At 44.9% G+C, this 13,219-nt stretch overlaps 1 protein-coding gene across 1 annotated transcript; it reads left to right on the top strand.

Annotated features, from left to right (window-relative positions):
• The first annotated feature begins 832 nt into the window (after positions 1–832).
• Positions 833–3,444, top strand: LOC130841249 (cell division cycle protein 16 homolog). Its single transcript, XM_057717305.1, is given in 1 exon segment — positions 833–3,444. A coding segment is annotated over 1 exon segment (1,581 nt). The 5' UTR covers positions 833–1,134; the 3' UTR covers positions 2,716–3,444.
• Positions 3,445–13,219: the final 9,775 nt, after the last annotated feature.

Here is a 13,219-nt window from a genome sequence, read left to right as displayed (position 1 = left end):
ATCATCCAGACAGAAAATTAATAAGGAAACACAAGCTTTAAATGACACAATAAATCAGCTGGATTTAATAGGTATCTATAGGACATTACATCCAAAAACAGCAGATTACACATTCTTCTCAAGTGCACATGGAACATTCTCCAGGATAGATCACATTTTGGGTCATAAATCGAGCCTTGGTAAATTCAAGAAAATTGAAATTGTATCAAGCAACTTTTCTGACCACAATGCTATGAGATTAGAAATCAATCACAGGAAAAAAACTGTAAAAAACACAAACACATGGAGGCTAAACAATTTGCTACTAAATAACCAAGAGATCACTGAAGAAATCAAAGAGGAAATCAAAAAATACCTGGAGACAAATGACAATGAAAACACAATGATCCAAAACCTATGGGATGCAGCAAAGGCAGTTCTAAGAGGGAAGCTTATAGCGATACAATCCTACCTCAAGAAACAAGAAAAATCCCAAATCAACAATCTAACCTTACACATAAAGAAACTAGAGAAAGAAGAGCAAACAACACCAAAGTGAGTAGACGGAGAGAAATCATAAAGATCAGAGCAGAAATAAATGAAATAGAGACAAAGAAAACAATAGCAAAAATCAAGAAAACTAAAAGCTGGTTCTTTGAGAAGATAAATAAAATTGATAAACCTCTAGCAAGACTCATCAAGCAAAAGAGGGAGAGGACTCAAATCAATAAAATTAGAAATGAAACAGGAGAAGTTACAACAGACACCGCAGAAATAAAAAGCACCATAAGAGGGGATCGGGCCGGGGCTCTGGGCGGTGGCGGCGCGGGGGCCAGGTCCGCCCAGTGGGCCACAGGCGGGGGGCGCGTGGCCATGACTCTGGAGAGGCTGTGGAAGCACGTCCGGCAGTACCTGGACCAGCAACAGTATCAGAGTGCTCTATTTTGGGCAGATAAAGTAGCTTCACTCTCTCATGAGGAACCCTAGGACATTTACTGGTTGGCTCAGTGTCTTTACCTGGCAGCCCAATATCATAGAGCAGCTCATGCACTTAGGTCACGAAAACTGGACAAATTGTATGAAGTGTGTCGCTACCTCGCAGCTAGATGCCACTTTGCTGTGAAAGAGCATCAGCAGGCTCTCAATGTTCTCGACATGGATGAGCCAATCAACAAAAGGCTGTTTGAGAAATGCTCGAAGGATGACAGCAGCTTGAGAGACCCCTCCAGTGACTGGGAAATGTCACAGTCCTCAATAAAGAGTTCTATTTGTCTTTTACGAGGAAAAATCTATGACGCTCTAGATAACCGAACCCTTGCTACCTACAGGTATAAAGAAGCTTTGAAGCTTGACGTCTACTGCTTTGAAGCATTTGATCTTTTAACGTCACACCACATGTTGACAGCCCAAGAAGAAAAAGAACTTCTTGAATCACTACCTCTTAGCAAGCTCTGTATTGAAGAACAGGAATTGCTACGTTTTCTATTTGAAAACAAATTGAAAAAGTAAAATAAGCCTAGTGAAACTGTCATCCCTGAGTCTGTGGATGGTTTGCAAGAGAATCTGGATGTGGTGGTGTCTTTAGCTGAAAGACATTATTATAACTGTGATTTTAAAATGTGCTACAAGCTGACTTCTGTAGTAATGGAAAAAGACCCTTTCCATGCAAATTGTTTACCTGTACATATAGGGACACTTGTGGAGCTGAATAAAGCAAACGAACTTTTCTATCTTTCTCATAAATTGGTGGACTTATATCCTAGTAATCCTGTGTCTTGGTTTGCAGTGGGATGCTATTATCTCATGGTTGGTCATAAAAATGAACATGCCAGAAGATATCTCAGCAAAGCTACGACACTGGAGAAGACCTATGGGCCAGCGTGGATCGCATATGGGCATTCGTTCGCAGTTAAGAGTGAACATGACCAAGCGATGGCCGCTTACTTCACAGCAGCACAGCTGATGAAAGGGTGTCATTTGCCAATGCTTTATATTAGATTAGAATATGGATTGACCAATAACTCAAAATTGGCTGAAAGATTCTTTGGCGAAGCTCTAAGCATCGCACCAGAAGATCCTTTTGTTATGCATGAGGTTGGCGTGGTTGCATTTCAAAATGGATAATGGAAAACAGCGGAAAAATGGTTTCTCGATGCTTTGGAAAAAATTAAAGCAATTGGGAATGAGGTTACAGTTGACAAATGGGAACCTTTGTTGAACAACTTGGGCCATGTCTGCAGAAAACTTAAAAAGTACGCCGAGGCCTTGGACTACCACCGGCAGGCCCTGGTGCTGATTCCGCATAACGTGTCCACCTGTTCTGCCATAGGCTACATCCACAGCCTGATGGGCAACTTTGAAAACACTGTGGACTATTTCCACACAGCACTTGGTCTTAGGAGAGATGATACATTTTCTGTTACAATGCTGGGTCATTGCATTGAAATGTACATCAGTGATTCTGAAGCTTATATTGGAGCAGACATCAAAGACAAATTAAAATGTTATGACTTTGATGTGCATACAATGAAGACATTAAAAAACATTATTTCACCTCCGTGGGATTTCAGGGAATTTGAAGTAGAAAAACAGACTGTGGAAGAAGCAGGGCTTGCACCGCTAGAAACCTCAAGGAAAACTCCAGATTGCAGACCTTCCTTGGAAGAAACCTTTGAAATTGAAATGAATGAAAGTGACATGATGTTAGAGACACCTGTGTCGGACCACAGTACGTGATTCCAGATGCGTCCCTGCTCCCCTTTGTCTTAGAGTAGGTCAGTGTTTCCTCTCATCCTTGTCTTGTCTTAAAAATTTCCCCTTCTCAACATGCGTCCAGACCCCACCTCTGCATTTAGGAGTGGACCTGCCTTAAGAGACTGGAGTGCATGCCTTGCAGCAGATGTTTTCTGATCCTACAAAATAGTTACATGAAGTGAAATAAAGGAGGGAAACCATTAAAAAAAAAAAAAGAAAAAGCACCATAAGAGATTACTACAAGCAGCTACATGCCAATAAAATGGACAACCTGGAGGAAATGGACAGATTCTTAGAAAAGTATAACCTTCCAAGACTGAATCAGGAAGACATAGAAAATATGAACAGACCAATCACAAGGAATGAAATTGAAACTGTGATTAAAAATCTCCCAACAAACAAAAGTCCAGGACCAGATGGATTCACACGTGAATTTTATCAAACATTTTGAGAAGAGCTAACACCCATCTTTCTCAAACTCTTCCAAAACATTGCAGAGGAAGGAACAATCCCAAACTCATTTTATGAAGCCACCATCACCCTGATACCAAAACCAGACAAAGATACTACAAAAAAAGAAAACTACAGACCAATATCACTGATGAATTTAGATGCAAAATCCTCAACAAAATACTAGCCAACAGAATCCAACAACACATTAAAAGGATCATCCACCATGACCAAGTGGGGTTTATCCCTGGAATGCAAGGATTCTTCAATATACGCAAATCAATCAATGTGATACACCATATTAACAAATTGAAGGATAAAAACCACATGATCATCTCAATAGATGCAGAAAAAGCTTTTGACAAAATTCAACACCCATTTATGATAAAAACTCTCCAGAAGGTGGGCATAGAGGGAACCTACTTCAACATAATAAAGGCCATATATGACAAACCCACAGCAAACATCATTCTCAATGGTGAAAAACTGCAAGCATTCCCTCTAAGATCAGGAACAAGACAAGGATGTCCACTCTCGCCACTACTATTCAACACAGTTTTGGAAGTCCTTGCCACAGCAATCAGAGAAGAAAAAGAAATAAAAGGAATCCAAATTGGAAAAGAAGAAGTAAAACTGTCACTGTTTGCAGATGACATGATACTACACATAGAAAATCCTAAAGATGCCACCAGAAAACTACTTGAGCTAATCAATGAATTTAGTAAAGTTGCAGGATACAAAATTAACACACAGAAATCTCTTGCATTTCTATACACCAACAATGAAAGATCAGAAAGAGAAATTAAGGAAACAATCCCATTCACCATTGCAACAAAAAGAATAAAATACCTAGGAATAAACCTAACCAAGGAGGTAAAAGACCTGTACTCAGAAAACTATAAGACACTAATGAAAGAAATCAAAGAAGACACAAACAGATGGAGGGACATACCATGTTCTTGGATTGGAAGAATCAACATTGTGAAAATGACTATATTACCGAAAGCAATGTACAGATTCAGTGCAATCCCGATCAAATTACCAATGGCATTTTTCACAGAACTAGAACAAGACATTTTATGATTTGTATGGAAACGCAAAAGACCCCGAATAGCAAAAGCAATCTTGAGAAGGAAAGACGGAGTTGGTGGAATCAGGCTTCCTGAATTCAGGCTATACTACAAGGCTACAGTGATCAAGACAGTATGGTACTGGCACAAAACCAGAAATATAGCTCAATGGAGCAGGATAGAAAGCCCAGAGATAAACTGTGGTCAACTAATCTATGATAAAGGAGGCAAGGATATACAATGGAGAAAAGACAGCCTCTTCAATAAGTGGTGCTGGGAAAACTGGACAGCAACATGTAAAAGAATGAAATTAGAACACTTCCTAACACCATACACAAAAATAAACTCCAAATGGATTAAAGACCTACATGTAAGGCCAGACACTATAAAACTCCTAGAGGAAAACATAGGCAGAACACTCTATGACATCCATCAAAGCAAGATCCTTTTTGACCCACTTCCTCGAATAATGGAAATAAAATCAAGAATAAACAAATGGGACCTCATGAAACTTAAAAGCTTTTGCACAGCGAAAGAAACCATAAACAAGACTAAAAGGCAACCCTCAGAATGGGAAAAAATAGTTGCCTATGAAACAACGGACAAAGGATTAACCTCCAAAATATACAAGCAGCTCATGCAGCTTCATACCAAAAAAGCAAATAACCCAATCCACAAATGGGCAGAAGACCTAAATAGACATTTCTCCAAAGAAGACCTACATATGGCCAACAAACACATGAAAAGATGCTCAACATCACTAATCATCAGAGAAATGCAAGTCAAAGCCACAATGAGGTATAACCTCACACCGATCAGAATGGCCATCATCACAAAATCTGGAAACAACAAATGTTGGAGAGGGTGTGGAGAAAAGGGAACTCTCCTGCACTGTTGGTGGGAATGTAAGTTGGTACAGCCACTATGGAAAACATATGGAGGTTCCTTAAAAAACTACAAATAGAACTACCATATGATCCAGTCATCCCACTCCTGGGCATATACCCAAAGAAAACCGTAATCCCAAAAGAAACTTGCACCATAATCTTTATTGCAGCACTATTTACAATAGCCAGGACATGGAAGCAACCTAAATGCCCATCAACATATGAATGGATACAGAAGATGTGGCATATATATACAATGGAATATTACTCAGCTATAAAAAGGGATGAGATGGAGCTATATGTAATGAGGTGGATAGAACTACAGTCTGTCATACAGAGTGAAGTAAGTCAGAAAGAGAAAGACAAATATTGCATGCTAACTCACATATACGGAATCTAAAAATGGTACTGATGAACTCAGTGACAAGTACAAGGACGCAGATACAGAGAATGGACTGGAGAACTCGAGGTTTGGGAGGGGGCAGGGGGTGAAGGGGAAGCTGAGATGAAGCGAGAGAGTAGCACAGACATATATATACTACCAACTGTAAAATAGATAGTCAGTGGGAAGTTGTTGTATAACAAAGGGAGTCCAACTTGAGGATGGAAGATGCCTTAGAGGACTGGGGTGGGGAGGGTGGGGGGAGTCAAGGAAGGGAGGGAATACGGGGATATATGTATAAAAACAGATGATTGAACTTGGTGTACCCCCCAAAAAAATAATAAATAAATAAATTAAATTAAAAAAAATAAAAAAAAGAATGAAATTAGAACACTCCCTAACACCATACACAAAAATAAACTCAAAATGGATAAAAGACCTAAATGTAAGGCCAGACACTATAAAACTCCTAGAGGAAAACATAGGAAGAACACTCTTCAACGTAAATAACAGCAAGATCTTTTTTGATCCACCCCCTAGAATAATGGAAATAAAAACAAAAATAAATAAGTGGGACCTAATGAAACTTCAAAGCTTCTGCACAGCAAAGGAAACTATAAGCAAGACGAAAAGACAACCCTCGGAATGGGAGAAAATATTTGCAAACAAATCAACAGACAAAGGATCAATCTCCAAAATATATAAACAGTTCATCCAGCTCAATATCAAAAAAATAAGCAACCCAATCCAAAAATGGGCAGAAGACCTAAATAGGCATTTCTCCAAAGAAGACATATGGATGGCCAAGAGGCACATGAAAACCTGCTCAACATCACTAATTATTGGAGAAATGTAAATCAAAACTACAATGAGGTACCACCTCACACCGGTTAGAATGGGCATCATCAGAAAATCGACAAACAGTAAATGCTGGAGAGGGTGTGGAGAAAAAGGAACGCTCTTGCATTGCTGGAGGGAATGTAAATTGATACAGCCACTATGGAAAACAGTATGGAGGTTCCTTGCAAAACTAAAAATAGAACTACCATATGACCCAGCAATCCCACTACTGGGCATATACCCAGAGAACACCATCATTCAAAAAGACACATGCACTCCAGTGTTCACTGCAGCACTATTTACAATAGCCAGGACATGGAAGCAACCTAAATGTCCATCAACAGATGAATGGATAAAGAAGATGTGGTACATACATACAATGGAATATCACTCAGCTGTAAAAAGCAATGAAAGTGGGACATTTTTAGAGACATGGATGGACCTAGAGACTGTCATACAGAGTGAAGTGAGTCAGAAAGAGAAAAACAAATATTGTATATTAACACATATATGTGGACTATAGAAAAATGGTGCAAATCAACCGGTTTGCAAAGCAGAAATAGAGACACAGATGTAGAAAACAAACATATGGACACCAAGTGGGAAAAGCGGGGAAGGTTGGCTGGGGAACGAATTGGGAGACTGGGATACCAAATTGTACACTCTAAGTATATGCAGTTTATTGTAAAAAATAAAAAAATAAAAAGTTAAAAAAAAAAAAAGAAATTTGAAAGGAGCTTGGGTCAGACCTACCTGCTGATCTGGAGAATCTCCCAGAGAGGCAGGAAGCAACCACGGCTAACCCTGGGGACATAGAGACTGGTGGCAGCCATTTCTGAGAGCTCTTTCTACCATGTGGACACTGGTGCTGGTAAGCACCATTTTGGAATCCTCCCTCTAGCTTAATAGCCTCAGGACCCAGCCCTGCCCGTGCCCACAAGCCTGTAGGCACCAGTACTGGGACACCTCAAGCCAAGCAACTAACTGGGAGGGGGCATAGCCCTACCTGCTAGCAGACAGGTTGCCTTAAGACCCCTTAGACCCACAGCCACCCCTAGACAAGGCCCTGCCCACTAGAGGGCCCAGAAGCAGGCTTCACACATCAGTGTGCATGCAGGAGATCTGGGACCACCAGGTTCCTGTGGCCAGAGACCCTGGGACCCAGCTCCATACAACAGTGGGCAGACACCAGCCCCAGAATCCCAGGCCCTGCCCACCAGCAACACAACAGTGGGCAGACACCAGCCCCAGAATCCCAGGCCCTGCCCACCAGCAAGCCTGCTCTAGCCCAGGGAACAGCCTCACCCACCAGCAAAAAGACACCAGCCCCACTAAAACCACAGCCCTGCAACCTGTGAACCCAAGTCACTCACCAGCAGGCCAGCTCCAGCTCTAGTACTAGCTGGGCTCTGGCCCTGACCACCAGCAAACCTCCTCTAGCCTCAAAACAAACCTCACCCAACAGCAGGTGGACACCAGCCCCAGGAAAAGCACAGCCCTGCAGCCTACACACCCAGACCAACCACCAGCAGGACAACACCAGTCCTGTGTCTGGCTGGGCCCTGCCCCACCCACAAGCAGGTCAATACAAGCTTCAGGTCACTCTGGGCCCTGCTACCAGCTGTGTCAGGAACCAGTTTTGGGACCCCCAAAGCCCTGCAGCCAGATCCCAGGACCTGGCTTCACTCACCAGCAGGCTGTTACTAGCCCCAGGACCTCATTTCATGCACTGGTGGGCAGCCACCAGCCCCCAGGATCTCCTGGACCCCTACTCCACCCACCAGTGGCCAGCACTAGCCCCAGGGGTCCCTAGGGTTCTGCATAGATTACTATATTTAATCTTCACAACCCTATAAGGTAGGTCTTATCTTTATTCCTATTTTACAGTTGATGGAACTGAAGCCCAGAGAAAAAAATAAAAATAAAATAAAATTATAGGAGTGAATAAGCTCATCCAAGGAGAAAATATAAAATGAAAAGAGGAGGGGTCTGAAGATAAAACTGGGAAAATACTAACTTTGGAGCTATGGGCAGAAGAAGAACAAATAGTTTAAAGAAACAGAAAGATAAGCCAGAGGGATAGAATGAACATCAAAAGAATTTGATGTCACAGAAACCAAGATAGAATGGAGTGTCAGGTGGGAATGATCAAGAGAATCAAACCCTACTGAAAAATCATGTGAAAACTAACTTTCAAAGTATCCACTCGCTTTTGTACTGAAGTAGATACTGCTGGGGACCTTATCAGAGAATTTTCACTAAAGTTCTGGGGGGTGAAAACCAAAGTGCAGCAGGTTGAAGGGTGAAGAGAGCACAATGAAATGGACATAGTGTAGACTATTCTCTAATGAGAAGAGAGAAAGGCCAGGACATGGGTTAGAGGGAGGAAAATATTCCAAGCACAGAGGGAACTTGAACAGGTTTACTGTCAGGAAGAAAAATATCCAGTAGCATGGGGTGGGGGATGGGGGGTGGCAGAGATGCAGGAAATACAGGGGGAATAAGATGTAGTGAGGTCCCTGAGGAAATGGAATAGGAGGGACTGGGATCTAGAGCATGAAGGTAGGGTTTAGCAAAGAAACCTGAGGGGCTTCATGGCTCAATCACTTGATCTTCTTGAAAGGTACTCCAAGGTTGTCTCCTTTAGGATGAGGGAAGAGTGCAGACAGCTTGAGACCGTATAGAAAGTCTGAGATAGCAGCTGACAGTTAAGCGAGAGGGAGCTGAACCAAAAGACACCCCCCCCACGCCCACTCACCTGACTCCCGGGTTCTAAATTTTTGCACGTATCCAGGTGCTGTCCTTCAGAAGCTCTTGGAAACGAGAATCACTGTGGGGGCACACTGCTGTCCCTGGGAGCACAGTCACCAGCGGGCCTGCCCTGTAGGAGGCATTGTGCCAAGGAAGGTGCTTCCCAGGTGCACCCGGGAGCAGTCGCCCAACTTGCCTGACAAACAGGGGGCGCTCGCCTGAGGACGGTGGCTCCCAACATGCCTTGCGGTGTGACTTGAAGCCCACATCGCTGACGCGCTAGCTCGTCTCCCTGAAGGGAGTCGGTGTGGTGAGTATGTGTGGCTTCACTGTCTGTTAGGAGTACGCGTGGGGGAGAGGGGAAGGAGGCCAAAGAGGAGGCCAGGACTGAGCTAGGGCTGAAGAAGGACTGAGTGAGGAGTGGAGAGGCAGATCCGTTGGCAGCCACCGTTCACCTCAGAGGTAGGGCTCTGCTGACTAGGCCGTGGCGGCCATGGCCGTAGGCTTCAGAGATCCCAAAAGCGGTTTCCACCACAACGAGGTAGTTATGTTCATCAAGGAAGAGGTGCTCAGTAACGGCGGCGGCCCAGACTTCTACTTGACCTTGTGCTCACGGCCCTGGAACGAGATCGAGGACGAGCTGCAGTCCATCGTGGCCGACCGGCAGGTGCCGCGCGCCGTTAAGAGGGCCTGAGTCTGGAGCGCGCTGGCCTTGAGCGTGCGTGTGGCGACGAGGCAGCGGGAGCAGCAGGCGCGCCGGGTCCAGCGACTGCAGGAGCAGGTGGGTGAGCGGGAGACGACCTCCTGGGCTCTGGCCTCGCAGCTGCAGCGCCTGAGCGAGGAGCACGAGGAGATGGTCAAGCAGTTGCGTTGCACCTGCCATGACCTGCAGCAGGCGCTGAGCGAGCACGAGGCCCTGCACGGGCAGCTGCGCCAGGCCAAGAGGCAGTCCCAGGAGTTCATGGCCCAGTCCCTAGCCCAGCAGCTCGGGGCTGACGCGTGGCCCCTGACCGCAGGGGAGCGAAACAGGTTGCTGGTCGCGACGTCGCAGCATAGGCAGATGGAGGAGGCCCAGAGGGAGGAGGCCCAGAATGCCTCGGCTGGCGGTGTGCTTTACGTGCCGGGACCCCCGAGTTCCTGGCCTCAGGTTGTTCAACCCCCTCCTCCTCCCATGCCATTCCCCATGCCATCCCTCCACCAGTCCCCATGCCATTCCCTTGCCCATCCCCTCCCCCACCTAGGGTAATCTCAGAAGCAGCAGCAGCAGGAGCATTCCCACCCCAGATGCCTGCTGGGGGAATCTACCCACCTGGCATGTGGCCTACAGTTGTGTCCTAGGAGGAGGTAGCCATGCAGTGGGACCGGAGGATCCAAGGCCAAGTGGAAGGTCCTGTGAGATCCCACTTCATAAACCCCTCGGGGTACAGCTGGAGCCAAGAAGACCCAACGAATCAGCAACCTCAGGAACAGATGCCCAGGCCACCAGAAGGTAAGAAAGCCTTTAAACCCCAGCAAGAGGAGAAACCTGCACCAGACCTCAGGAGGAAGGATTAAAACTACCTAAGGTATAAAGTGTGATTAATTTTTCCTGACACTTGGCTTGTGATAAATGCAAGAAAATCTAGATACTAAGTGAGGTAGGAAGTCTTGCCCCAAACAAGCTCCTCACTGAATTCAGGGATGTAGAAAAATAATGGAGACATATTCTAAAGAGAAATGAATTTCTGGAGGCCCCTTTCTGATCAAAAACTCTTTTATTTACCTCATAAAAAATTTGAAAATCCATCAAACAAAAATTTTCATTATCCTACCATCAAGCAATAACTATTTTTAACACAATAATATATCTGTTTCTACATATGGATCTCTTCCCCCACTTTCATGTTATACACATATATGTGTGTATATAATGTGTATTGTTTTAAAGAAAGAAGAGATTCTATTGAATAAGTTAATCTTTTAAAGGAAAATTTCTCTAACTGCATTTAAGTCCACAGGTGATGGACTCTGGATGGCTGTTACCAATTTGTTGACAACCTCGCTAGGCGGATGTGATTAAACATTCTCTTTTTCTCCTTTCTGTATTCTTCTAACCCCCTCTTTCGCATAATACCAGGTCTTTGGCTGAGAATAAAGACCTGGTATTATGTTTTTAGAATATAAGATACATTTTATTCTAGAAACACTTCTTTTCCTTGAGAATGCTATTTTTATGCTGTATACTGCAGCAATGTTCATGTTTGTTTCTTTTTTAAAATTTATTTATTGGCTGCATTGGGTCTTCGTTGCTGCACACAGGCTTCCTCTAGTTGCTGCGAGCGGGGGCTACTCTTCATTGCGCTGTGCAGGCTCCTCATTGTAGTGTCTTCTCTTGTTGTGGAGCCTGGGCTCTAGCCGCATGGGCTTCAATAGTTGCAGCACACGAGCTCAATAGTTGTGGCTCACGGGCTTAGTTGCTCCGTGGCATGTGGAATCTTCCCAGAGCAGGGCTCGGACCCATGTCCCCTGCATTGGCAGGTGGATTCTTAACCACTGTGTCAACTAGGAAGCCCCATATTTGTTTCTTGATTTGTTTTTATAACATTCATTGGTTTCGCCTTGTTCTTTGTTTCTCTAAGCTCCACCCTAACTCTTGACAATGCCCCTGGGCCCTTCTCTTCCACTTGGTGTGTTCTCTGCAGGCTCTCTGCTCCCCTGAGACAGCTGCTGCAAACCAAGGGGAGCCAGGGTTGAGCCCAGGGTGTGGGAAGTTAGATCAGCCTCCAGTCTGAACAAAAGGTGTCCTCGAGTTCCCCCAGGTGATCCCCGTTCACTGAGCTCAACCTTTGTCAGAGTTTTTTGATTCTAACTAATAATAAAGTGTGCACTTACCTGCTGTGTCTTCTGTGTACTGTGTACCTTGGGGCAGGTTTGCTCAGAAGTGGCAGTTTAAATCTGCATTTTCCCTCCATCCCACTGAAGTGACAGAAAATTCAATCTCATTCACTATTGAAGGGCCCCTCCTCTTCCTGTGAGTTTCTCAGGAATGGGAGGGGGAGGGTATTCTACAGGGTCTTCAATCCATTGTGATTGTCCCCCCTCCCCTCACTGTCCAAGTCCACAGGGTTCCTTGAAGGTGGGCATCTCTGCTACTCCTGGGCCCATAGAGCATGAGAGGTGAGGTGAGGAGGGGGCTTCTGCCTAGGCTGGGAGCCCTAATGCCTGGTGTCCAGCCTCCCTACATGCACTAAGAAGCCATTTCCCTGAGGCCCTATCTCCCAGGGGTCCCTTGAGCAGAAATTTCCTTCCTGCACTTCTGCCCTGCAAGGCACTGCCCCCTCCCTCCTATTCATAATCCCATCAAGGTGCTCAGGATTCTGGAGAACAGCCAGGCTTAGACAGTCAGCTAACAAGACAAATGTTCCCTGAGGCAAAGTGGGGTAGCGTCTGGCTATCTGCTTGGTGTAGAGACAGGGATGGGGCAGAGAACAGGCGTGAACCTGCCCCACCAGCGTTCTCTCTTCTCTCACAGTCCTGATTACCAGGAGGCCTTGGTAACTCGGGAGGGTGCTGGGGATGAAGGGAACCATCAGAGACATCAACCCAAAGCTAGGTTTCCTGGGTTGGAGGTTGGCTTTGTGATAACACTTGAGTATGCTGATAGCTCCCTGAGATTCTGGGAGGCTGGGACACATATGAGACTTGGGAATATTATAGTACATTTTAATCTGGCAGCTCCCAATGAATGGTTTCTGAACCAGCAGCATCAATATCGCCTGGGAACTTACTACAAATGCAAATTCTCAAGCTCCATCTCAGACCTCCTGACTCTGGAGGTTTTGGGGTGGGGCCTAACAGGTGTTTCTGATGCTTACTAAAGTTTGAGAAACTTTGTCTGTAACCCATAGTGTAATGTGAACAAATTGCCCTGGATCTCGTTATGGTTGGTTCATTTAGGGCTTCACAACACACTCTGATGGCCACTGGAGTGTCTGTAGATCTGTATGAAAGCAGAGTCTCAGGCACAACTCTTCCATGGCTCAATGTGATCACCTAATACTTCACAGCTGACTTTTTTCATAGCAACTTGCATGAATCTTTGGCCAGAATCATTGAGGTTGGCTGTC

This window comes from Hippopotamus amphibius, chromosome X (assembly GCF_030028045.1).
Source record: "Hippopotamus amphibius kiboko isolate mHipAmp2 chromosome X, mHipAmp2.hap2, whole genome shotgun sequence".
NCBI classification, from domain to species: domain Eukaryota; kingdom Metazoa; phylum Chordata; class Mammalia; order Artiodactyla; family Hippopotamidae; genus Hippopotamus; species Hippopotamus amphibius.
The sequence above is the reverse complement of the archived record's forward strand: the minus strand, read 5'-3'. Positions and strand labels throughout refer to the sequence as shown.